Source organism: Lissotriton helveticus, chromosome 2_1, assembly GCF_964261635.1.
Source record: "Lissotriton helveticus chromosome 2_1, aLisHel1.1, whole genome shotgun sequence".
Taxonomy (NCBI): Eukaryota; Metazoa; Chordata; class Amphibia; order Caudata; family Salamandridae; genus Lissotriton; species Lissotriton helveticus.
Window position 1 is genome coordinate 1,150,058,511 of NC_136059.1, and position 12,266 is coordinate 1,150,070,776.

Genomic DNA, 12,266 nt, shown 5'->3' on the forward strand with positions numbered 1-12,266 from the left:
GTATAAATCAATGCTCGAAGGTGTCCACCTTTGAGTAGCACGCAAACAGCAGCTTGGTTTATGTATAGGTGAGGACGGGGATCCACTCGTAGACGCCGCTCCGTACGGGATCTGCCCAACGCGTTTCGAAGCTCCATTTGCTTCTCTTCAGGGGCTTTAACGGAAGCGGTGTGCGCAACCGCCGACCCACTTCCCCATTTTATATATAACACACCCACCGATGGGAGGCTCAAATGAGACTGTGCATTCTAGGAAGTGTGGTCTGGGAAGCACACAATCAAGTCCTGTATGGACTCCACAAGTAGGCCCGTCCTCGATTCCAAGTACGACTGCTGCTTCACTTTAGTGACCCCCAGGGTACCGGGGTGGTGCATACTCCGCGGCTGGACGGCCGCGTATAAATCAATGCTCGAAGGTGTCCACCTTTGAGTAGCACGCAAACAGCAGCTTGGTTTATGTATAGGTGAGGACGGGGATCCACTCGTAGACGCCGCTCCGTACGGGATCTGCCCGACGCGTTTCGAAGCTCCATTTGCTTCTCTTCAGGGGTTTTAACGGAAGCGGTGTGCGCAACCACCGCTTCCGTTAAAGCCCCTGAAGAGAAGCATATGGAGCTTCGAAACGCATCGGGCAGATCCCGTACGGAGCGGCGTCTATGAGTGGATCCCCGTCCTCACCTATACATAAACCAAGCTGCTGTTCGCGTGCTACTCAAAGGTGGACACCTTCGAGCATTGATATATATATATATATATATATATATATATATATATATATATATATATATATATATATATATATATATATATATATATATATATATATATCCAATTCATGTTTTCACTCCTGCTGCAGAAACTACGACCCCGGGAGATGGCGTGTTCACCTGCGGAGGCAACCAGTATTTTTATATGAATCCACATGCAGAGTAAAACATGCTCTCAGGCAAGGATGATGAATGTAAGATAGATATATTGCATCATAAATCTGCAATAACGCGTTTCGGCCATCCAGCAGCCTGGTTCACACAGTGAACGGTAGTGAGGGACATCAATATATAGTTGTATTCAAACAAAATACTAGGACTGAAAATCGTGTCTTAGACATAGTAATAGGACTGTGCAAATACAGTACTGTCAAACATAATGTTATCCCGGTTGCCCTCTTGGAATGAAGACAATGTTGTACAATTTGAGAGGACTGTACATGTCATTTTATCCTATATAAGGGACCAGATCATTAACCCACTTGGGTAACAAATGATTCTTCCATGGATTTCCATGACAGACTGGTTTTTCTTTTCATAGTGATTTACACCTGGCAACTTGACACTCGTCGATTTCTAGCTTAAATGCCATCAGTCTATCAGGACTTGCAGCAAGGGAAAACACATATGTGTACTATTTTTCAGCACATTACAATGAGTTAAACAGTGAGTCTATTACGGACAACAGTTGTTTGCATTTGGCATGATATCTTGTCATTTACGATGTCACACTGTATTTACATGTGAGGCAGCCAATTAGTTGTTAAATATCGAGGGGCATATTTACAAGCCCCTTGAGCCGCCGGTGCATCTTGTTCCATGACGCACCGGTGGTGCAGCCTGCTGAATGATATTTACAAGCACAGGTAAAGTCACCCTGCATGACTTAACCTGTGCTTGTAAATATCGCCCCTGTTCACACAACACTTTGCGTGTAAGGGGTGTGACATGGGTGTTGCTTTGGGTATTCCCACGCAACACCCATGTCCACTGATGCATTTCCAGATGTGCGAGAAATCGTAAATCTGTAAATGCGTCAGAATGCTACGCCACCCTAGGGGTGGCGTAGCGAGGTGCGACGAGGGAAAATGTTTTCATTTCTCCTCATTTTTTCCTCTTTCAATGCGTGCTGCATTCTACAGTACACATTGGAAGAGGAAATCACCTCAATTGATTGTTTTTGTGCAGGAAGGTGCCCCTTCCTGCACAAAAACAATCTCCCCACGACACAGACATCCTTGCACCATGGTGCAAGGGTGCCTGCGCTGGCGCATGGCAGCAGTTTGTGAGCCAGTGCAGGGGAAAGCACAGAGATGCGACATATTGTTGTAAATGTGTCGCACCCTATGCTTCGAAACTAAGGCAGCACGGCACAGCAAAATGACTTGCGGCACTGGGCTCAGTTAGTTTCTTGTAGATCTGCCCCCGAGTGCGTTTTCGGAGCCCTTCCGACCGAATCGGTCAGTCCCGGTCGGATTCCTTCCCGACCGAGCCATTCCGATGGGCTCAGACGGGAAGGAATCCAACTAGAATTTCCGGATTACAGACGACAGGCTCCGCAGTCCAGAAATTCTCCAGTACTCCCCAGGTCACCTCTGTGTGACCGAGGGAGTACAATGTCAGCTTTTCACTGCCTTTTTGTGCCGGTCTGTCAGGCATAAAAAGGCAGTCGGAAGCTGTCTCTGGGGGCCTCCAGCAGGGCCCCCATGTATGGGGCTGCCGGATTGCGGTCTGGGGGCACCTATGGTGCCCCTCCGTTGATCCCTGCACCCGGTGGCAGGCACCTTGGGGTGCCTGCCACAGGGTGCAGGGATGAACTGCACTCCCGCTTCCAGCAATGCAAGCATGCTTTCCGGTCGGAAAGCATGTTTGCATTGTAAGGTATACGAATGCGACACATCGTACTACCATGGCTGTAACCGACGACAGCAGGTCGGTCGGTTACAGCTCCTGTCGGAATAGGCCCCTAAGTATTGATGTCACTCACTAATATTCACTGTGTGATCAAGGCCTCTACTACAAATTTATGATGCAATAAATTGATCTTGCATTCATCATCCTTCCCTGAGAGCTTGTTTTACTCACAAATTCACAAATAAAAACTATAACACAATTAACACATTATATAATAAATAACACATTTTAAAAATAATTAGTTACCTATTTGTATGTTTATTATTACTTAAATAACTTCCTACCCTATACCTACACAAAGTAAACAACACACACAGAAATTATATTTTTAAATTAAAATAATTATACATTTTACATAATTATCAATTAAACAATAAATCATAAATGACTAATAATAAAATAATTAGATGTAATTTACTTCCCACCCTTTACCACTAGAAACTCAGTAATGCGCACCTAATAAATGTTTTAATGACATTAATATAAATTCAACAACTAATACCAATTATCTAATAATACATTAATTATATTTAATGAACTTCTCACACATTACCCCTACAAATACAACCCGCAACTCATATGAAACTTAAAAAAATAATTATTACACAATTTGCATAATTAGTTATCAAATAAATAATTATTAACATGTAGCATAATTATTAAAATTCATTTTCTTCACACCTTTTAACTGTACAACAATCACAACCCACATCAAAAATATTAATACAAAATTCAACGAATTACACAATTTAAACAATTATCAATTACATAATTAATCATTAAAAAATGATTTTGAAATATTATTAAATTACTTTTCATCTCCTACAAACCCTACAACCTGCTCCCAAAATGTAACGTGATTTAAAAAAATTACCCAATTAACATAATTATCAATTAAATATTTAATATTAAATAATAATTAATTTACTTCCCACCATGTACCCCTATAAACGCCACAACTCACTAGGGCACTAAAATACAAATAAAGTAATAAATGAAATAATAAAAAAAGTAGAAATTTACAAACTATATTAAAAACATGAACAATAGTTACACAAACAATTAATAAATTAAAATATATACTAAAAATACATAAGAAATATTTAAAAAACACATTATTTGCAATTATATTTTTGTAAATGATATTAACAGCATAGATATTTTTAACATCTATATTACTTGCCTTAAAATTATTATTTTTGTCCACGATATTTATGCACACAATATTTGTGCCTCACGATATTTTGAACTCAATATTTCTCCTCAATATTATTTTTCTTTAGTTTGTCTGAATACCCTAGGATGTTGCAGGATAAAACATGGGGCGGCCAGACTGATTGGCTTTCACATACGATCTGCCATCCTGCTTGGCCATTCTACAAAATGCATATGTCTTCTTTCCAATTCTACTTTAGTAGCACTCCATGACAATGGCATTATATTCCAAATTGTTCGGGACATATGAAAGACCAGAATTTCTTTTAAATGGGGCAGTGCTCCCAGATGTTAGACGCACTCAAAACTAACAGACCAATTGCTGCTCACCAGTCCAAAGCAAGAGATGTGATTATGTTGTCTCACTAATCAGGAGAAGGGAGGTGACGGAAGAGGCAGTGCAAGCCTTAGTGTAGCCCTGTGAAAAACAACATTACCAGTCTCGAGGGGAGATGCAGTTGGGATGGAGGACAACATATTTATGACTCCATGTCCCTACTGGTAAGCAAGCGAACCTGCTAAGGAGGGGGAGGAGGAGTTAGAGGTCACTAAGGGGTAAAGATAAATGTTCTTGGGATGGAGGACAACATATGTCTGATTCCTGCATGTTTCTGCGTCTGATTCACTCCCTTGAGCAGGGCCAGAGCTACTACCCTTAAATAACTGGAGTTTGGGTCTTGAGGACCAGCTACATGAGTGTGTGAAAAATACTGCATTAAAGGGTTCTCACAGCAGATAAACAATGCTCCATAAAGGACCCAAACATATTTGCAGGACAAGGGACACCCCGACGTGATGCATATGTTATGGCTTAATTATGTATGGATAGCACTGAATTCTAAAAATGTATAGAATATCTCCCCAACTGAGTTCACTGTAGGTTTGAATTTGCCCATTAAGATCTCAAGTGGTGACAGCAGTGAGATTAACAATGCAACCATGCGCAAATTGAGAATTTAGAGTAGAAGTTAGGTGATGGCAGTGCTTAATTGATAAGAGAATTAATGCAATTGCTTAAAGTTCTGCTCAGAATCCCGAATGTCATGCAATTAAATATGGGCACCCTGTATACCAAGGCATCATAGTGATAAATCCACTGCAAGTCTCTTTAGTCCACTATCAGACACTCTTTGCCCATTTATCTCACTCTTGCAGGTTCCTGCTTTCTCCCTTTGTGATGTTTTTTATGTGTTTCTCTTACTTAGTCTTTGCACCTTTTGTGTTTTACCCTCTTTTGCTCTCAGTAAATGTCTGATGAGCAAAAATACATGCCAGTTCCCAAAACTGAGCCCCGGTTGACTCCACTGGCAACGACCAGCTCAAATTAGGCGTAGGCATCAGCAGTTAAGTCAAGCTGCACAACTACAACAGAAACAAGCATAGCAGGTCCCTACACATTCAACACATAATACACATGCAAGGTGCAGCTAATTAGAAACATCAAGAGGCAATTATCCAGTTAAATTATGTGATTGCAGCCTCTAAAGAGAACTTAAGCATTCTGTCTACTGAACTCTAAAAGTTCACTCCTGGTGATGAAAGTGATTATTCACAGTATTGGAGATAGTCACGTGATATACAGCTTGGCCCCCTGACAGATTGAGTCACTATTACTTAGGCACAAGATGCAAAAGCATATCAACTGGCTAGTCCTGATGGAATCATTAGATATGAACCCGTCAAAAATATTGTCATGGACCGATTATGGTTGATAAAAGACAGTGGAAAGGAATATTTTTTTGTTGAAACCAGAAAACATTGGGGGCCGATTAGGATGCAGCTCGGAAGCCTCCGACCGATGGTCAGAGCCTTCCAAGCCGCATCGTAATGGGCTCTTTGGTTTACTTCCCAACTGCTTAATTAACATACAAGTGGTCGGAAAGTAAATTGTCCGGTCATTCCGGCTGGCATACGACGGGCTCAGACAGCCCATCGGCCTGTTGGAATCTGGTCCAGTAATCTCAAGGGTGGACCTTCCTGCCCCTGAGATTACAATGTATGGTTTCTGACTTGGTTTCCATGCCGGCCTGTCCGACAAGGAAACCATGTTGGAAAGCGTGTTTGGGGGCCCCCAGCTGGGCCCCTTTGGTGCACGACCTCTGGTTGGAGGCTGAGGGGATGAGCCCCAGGATCATCAAGTTCAACTTTCATTCCTACTGCTTCCATGCCAAAAAGAAGCATGGCACTTACTGTGCCAAAACAAGATTTGACACTTGGGAACATCACATGTCTAAAATACTGTGACCACATTTAATGGAAACATATTAGGCTGCGCTTGGTCTTTCCTCCCAAGATGGAAAATGCACTATAACAGTGCACACTGCACGATATACAAACGGAATGTGCCTTTTGCAATTGTCAAAAATGCTCGATGGGAAAACAGCCCTGCGCTTCTTTCAAAAAACAAAGTCCAATCCACATGCTTGGTAAAAATCAATGCCTAACAGTCCTCAAATAAACACAATATCCCACAGACATGACTCAACAAATGTAAAGTAAATGTCATCACCACTGTGAACTGCACATGCAAACGACCCAAGGCATCACGTAGGTTATGAAACTTCATCACTGCTTTATCTACTTCTCAATACAGCAGCATTGTCTTCTGTCACCAAAGCCCCGATAGCTAACAGGATCCATATGCTTGCATGTGTACTAATACAGTTGTTTTTTTCAAAAAAATTATTTATTCTTTCATAGATATGGAATTTTAAGAAAAACATGATTAATTGGGATTAAGAAGAGGATCTTTCCTGTCAGTAATGTAAGTTCCACTCTTGGGTAGTCCAGATACATACTATTCAGTTTTTAATATCCTCACTCACATGCGAAAGTCTATTTCTTACATATTTTGAGGCACTGGTCACTCCCCTGAACCCAATAGGATACCTCACTAAGTTAAATATCTTTTTTTTTTTAAATAATAAGATTAAGGTAATGGCAATGGAGAGCTCTGGTACCAAGGTGTTGGGTAACAATACAAATATGATATTCCTCTGCACCATACACATGGATGAACATGCGCTTTAAAACAAATACACCTTTAAAAATGCCAGAACTAGTGGCAAACCTTCAAAATCTTAAACATCAGTTTGAAAATTCACATGAGCTTTGCTAGAGAATCTGAATGCAGTTGACTTCAGACAGAAAGAGTAGAGTTATAAGTCTCTTCTCCAAATCCAAACAGTGAGCAGGTCGGGTCATACTCACTAGTGTATTAACAATTTACTGAGGATTATCAGACTAATGAAGAAACAAAAATCCATGAGTAGCCAACAGCATAGAAATACTTTATCTTGCACTTTGTATCAAACTTCCAATGTATTCTCTTCTCCTAACTCCATATCTGGTCTACCCTCGCCTCGGCTGAGATCTCAAGCAATCCATGAGCATCCTGGGATGTAGAAAGTACAAATCAGTCATATAGCTAGAACATGAGGAAGCAAAACTGGTCTAACGTAACTAATAGAAGAGAGCAGAACCTCTCCATCCTAGAGTCAGAAGGGAAAGTCCTAGGAACACCAATTTCCAGACTACAATACAAGCGTACCAAAGCTACAGAACAGAGAAAGTGTTCTTAAACTTTTTCTGTAGTCATTTGTTTATCTAACAGTACACATTGACAAAGCTTTGTTTCCCAGTTTACCTGAAGAAGATAGTTGCACTTGCATAACTCTGAGCCTGTAGTGGTTTTCCTTGTCTCAGGTCATCAGCCACTTGTTTCGGCAACATGCCTGTTTTGATGAATGATTAATAGTTAAAAGCAATTCATGGTATATACAACTTAAATATAAAATTAAAACAGTTGACATTTTATTGGTATTACATTTTATTTAAAATAAATATCATCTCAAATATTAAATAGAAACAGATAAAGCATTAAGTAATGTAAACCAAACTGCTAATTTGTTCTTTTTTTTCTGGGATAGTGATAAGTAGGCATAAAATCGTAATTATTCTTATTTTTCACAGTGACAGTTATCGCTCCTATCACTCCTTTGCCATCTATGTATAGGAGTCACTTACATCAGCTTTTCAGTTTATTGTCTGTGATGTTTCGGAGAAAAAATGAAAAAACAGGGCTTACACTTTTTCCAAGGGGCATCTAGACACACAGTCTAGGAAGCAGATCAGTGGTTCTCAAGGAACAATCCACTTATTTGCCTTATACAATTAGGTACAAAGGGCCTTATTTACAAGAAAGTAATGCAGCGTGGTGTCGCAAGCCTGCGCCATGCTTCATTTCTTTCAAAGCACAGGGATGCGTCATATTTACAACAATATGACGGATCCCTGTGCTCTCATCTACGATGGTGCACAATTGGCTGCCATGCGCCAATGCAGGCACCCTTGCACCATGATGTAAGGGGGCCAGCGTTGCGGGGTGATTGTTTTGTGCAGAAACGGACACCTTCCTGCACAAAAACAATCACAAGAGGTGTTTACCTCTTTCTATGTGTAAGCAGCACACGTAGAAAGAGGAAAAAAGCTAGGAGTTTTTCTCCTAGTTGCACCTCCTTACGCCTCCCCTGGAGAGGTGTAGGATTCTGATGCATTCCCAGGTTTACGAAATGTTGGAAATCTGGAAATGCGCAGAATCCATGGGTGTTGCGTGGGAAGACCCACAGCAAGACCTATGACACTCCCCTTTCACGCAAACTGCTGCATTAAAAAAGGGGCAGTATTTACAAGGTCAGGTACAAAGTGTGGAGAAGTGTGGCTCAATGGTTAGAGCGGCAGACCCTGATGCAGAGGTCTAGCCTGGGACCAGGGTTCAATTCCCCGCCTCGGCAGGTCTTGGGCTCAAAAATTCCACGGACCTGATAATTCTCGCCTCTTTGCCTATTCCAATCATGGAGTCCCACTCTGCAACTCTGGGAAATAGCTTGCTTAATCTCCACAACGGCCCCCACAATGCTAAGGATGCCTGGCCTCCACCTTGGGGGTGCCCAGTAGTGGACACCTCAAAGGGAAAGCCAGGATGGGTTCCACAGCGGTATTCGTACAAGCGCCTTGAGACCCTTGCGGGTGAGTAGTGCGCTATACAAGTATCAATTTACATTTTTACATTTAAGGTCATGAAAAGCCACACAGGGTAGCTTTATGTGGCCTTGAAAATGTGGAGCATCATACTGCTCCGCCGGTGAGTCAAAAAAAGTGACGCATCGGCTGCGCAGGGGTCTTGTAAATATGCCCCAAGGTACTTCATACCCAACATATTGCATCACTGTGGACTTTGTTAGTTAGCCGTTTGTTTGATTGATTTGATGTTTCTTGCACTCATGAGAGGAGAGAGACACAGCTCCTCCTTTAACACCATGCGTGCGGTGCAGATTTCCGCGCTGCGCTGCAGTTCGCAAAAACCTGCGGTTCATGACGAGCTCAGCTCGCCATGAGTGTACGAGAGGTGTACCTCATGACGAGCTGAGCTCGTCATGAGCGTCGAAGGGGTTAAAACACTTCTAAATCAGTGCGGCAAAACCGATCAGATTCATTCTGGAGAGCAAAGTGACTAGAGCTACGATTACTCCTGATATAGCCTGACAAGCCTTCACCATCTTTTTTGCCTGAAGAGACTCCTGAAATGACTTCCTTAAGGTTCAAAATGTAGACATTTTTATGTGGTCAGACGGCATCAACCTGCTCCATACATGGAAGAGAAACTCTTAGATATTATGGGGCATATTTATGAGCCCCTTGTGACACTTTTGCACCTCCGTTGCGTCACTTTTTGTGACGCAGCAGCAGCGCAAACAATGTGCTATGTTACACCATAGGTACAAAGTGACCCATCTAGGCAGATGCGTCACCTTGTATACCCCTGCACCACAATATACCTGCATCAGGTATAATGTATGGAGGGTTGGTGTTCCCCAGCAAAAAAACATTGTAGAAGTGGCACAGTGAAATCTACCTGATATCACTGCACCACTTCTAGGATGCCACTGTGTCAAAACCTTATGTCTGCCTCATAGACGGCGTAAGGGTGATGCAGTACAATGTGTGTAGGTCGCCCATATGCATTGCTGGAGTTACGTCAATCAAACAATCAGTCAATCAATCAATCAGGGGTTTTTAAAGCGCGCTACTCACCCGTGAGGGTCTCAAGGCGCTGGGGTAGGGGGGTGCAGCTCCGGTCAGTCGAAGAGCCAGGTCTTGAGGTTTTTCCTGAAGGTGTGCAGGGTAGGGGAGCATCTGATGTTGACAGGGAGCTTGTTTCAGGCCTTGGCTGCAAAGTAGGAAAAGGCTCTTCTGTCTGCTTTGTTTCTGCGGATGCGGGGGGTTTCTGCCAAGGCGAGGTCAATGGAGGGGAGGTCCCTTTGGGTACGTGGAAGGAGACTCTTGCTGAGGTATTTGGGTCCGATGTTGTGGAGGGATTTGTAGGTGTGGGTAAGCAGTTTGCAGGTTACTCCCTTCTCGATGGGGAGCCAGTGGAGGTCTCATAGGTGTTGGGTCATGTGTTTGTGTCGTAGGGTCCCGTGGACGAGTCTGGCTGTGGTGTTCTGGATCGTTTGGAGCTTATGTAGGAGGGTTCTGTTGATTCCGGCATAGAGGGCGTTGCCGTAGTCCAGACTGCTGGACTACGTCATGCTTATGACACAACTCCAGCAATGCGTGAGTTTTGCGCCAACAGATACGTCAGGATTCCTGATGCATCTGTCACTCCTTGAGACATGGAGCGCTGTACAGTACATACAGGACATTCATGGTGTCGCAGGGAGGGCACAGTGAAAAGTGTTGCATCGCTGTTTTATCACAGCGATGCAACACTTTTTGTAAATGAGGCCCTTTGTCACTGCTCTATTCTTGAACAGTATTTAGCGTGGGCACCATTTTGCATAATTATTTTCAGCTGTTTATCTTGCCTTGCTCACTCACTACGTGTGAACTATGTCGTTCACGATTTACTTCACTTAATGACATGTAATAATTTTAAATGAGTCGTGTCTGATATCTGTTAATATCATATTTAAAAAATACAAATAATCTTTCCCTCTGTACAAAATACATATTTTCTTGAATTGACTCTCCAATGTAAACAATTTCTGGGTTAATTAAGTATGAAAATGCAATACAATACAAATTAATTTCTAAATCGCACTGCTGCTTCCCAAGAGGTGTACGGGCGCTAGCAGCAAGTGACTGAAAAATATAAGAGAATAGAGGGAAGAATGAAAAGGGGGGGCCCTCGGCCCCCCCGCACGCATGGCGGCGCGGCGACCGCCTCACCCCTTCTCCCCTCGGGTCCTTCGACGGTGGGGGCGTGCCCTGGGGGCGCGGCCCACCGCCGATTGGCCGGCGCCCCTCCTGACCCGGAATCAATGGACTGGTTCCGGGTCAGGGGGGGCGGGCGTGAGGAGGGGCCACCCGGCCCCTCGGGAATAAGAGGTAGGGAGCGCCCAGGAGACTCCCTTGTCCCTGGACGCTCCCTCGCTGAACGTTGTGCCCCGCGTTCGGGGCTTCTTTGTTTTGTAAATTTTTCCCGCTTTATTTTTCAGGTATAACGGAGCGGTTGTTTCCTCGAGCCAGCCGTCGTGGGATCGTCGTGGGATCGCCAGGATCGGCAGCGAGGCGGCAGTATCGGACTTTCCCCTTTGTTTGCTTTCCAGGGTCGTCGGCGGAGGACTCGAGGCGGCAGCAGAGGTGCCAGGACGTGGAGCTCTCCGAAAGTAGGAAAGGCGCCAGCTCATTGTCGGGGGCGCACGAAGGGAAAAGGTATTTGTCGGCGCGGGGGTAGGCGGGGACGAGCAGCGGGCCAGCTCACGGCGGAGGTGTGCTCCGGGACTCGCGAGGGCCGGGGTAAGGCTGCGGGGGGACTTGAGCGACTGTCTGTTGGGATCACGATCCCTCAATAGTGCAAACCACATATAACGCGGTACAAAGTGAGTAAAGCCGCTAGTGTATTGAGCGGCTGTTCTTCTACAATACCATCGTAATTTTGAAGCTGCATAGACAACGCGGTACAAAGAAGGGTTTTTCCCGCCTTGTAAGGGAGAGCGTCGCGCCTGAAGCTAAGCAGGGTCGACCAGGGCAGGACCTGGAGGGGAGACATGAATATAGTGGGGCCTAGAATCTTCTAATCTACAAGCGTGCAATATCAGACAAGTTAAACAATTTTACTGTAGTGTGGAAAATTGAAAACGAATGCTACTGATGTTTACAAGATACAGCCAAGTGCCCTGTGTACATTTGTGTGTAAAACGTGGGGCCATTTCTTACAGATGTTAGTGCATTAATGATTAAGTGAGTTATTGTTCATGTCATTACACAGGGTGTACAGTGCATGGGAATAAGTGCAGTTTCTGGTTCAATATTGTCTTGACCTTGAAGGAGGGTAATTTGGTATTTTGCTGATATAAGGTGTTTTAGT

At 43.6% G+C, this 12,266-nt stretch overlaps 1 protein-coding gene across 1 annotated transcript in view; it reads right to left on the bottom strand.

Annotated features, from left to right (window-relative positions):
• Positions 1-12,266, bottom strand: part of LOC144819631 (atrial natriuretic peptide receptor 2-like) — a 727,257-nt gene that overhangs the window by 67,960 nt on the left and 647,031 nt on the right. Inside the window, exon 15 of the mRNA XM_078677447.1 lies at positions 7,542-7,629. Coding sequence (XP_078533573.1) covers positions 7,542-7,629 — 88 coding nt within the window. The remainder of the gene's footprint in view (positions 1-7,541; positions 7,630-12,266) is intronic.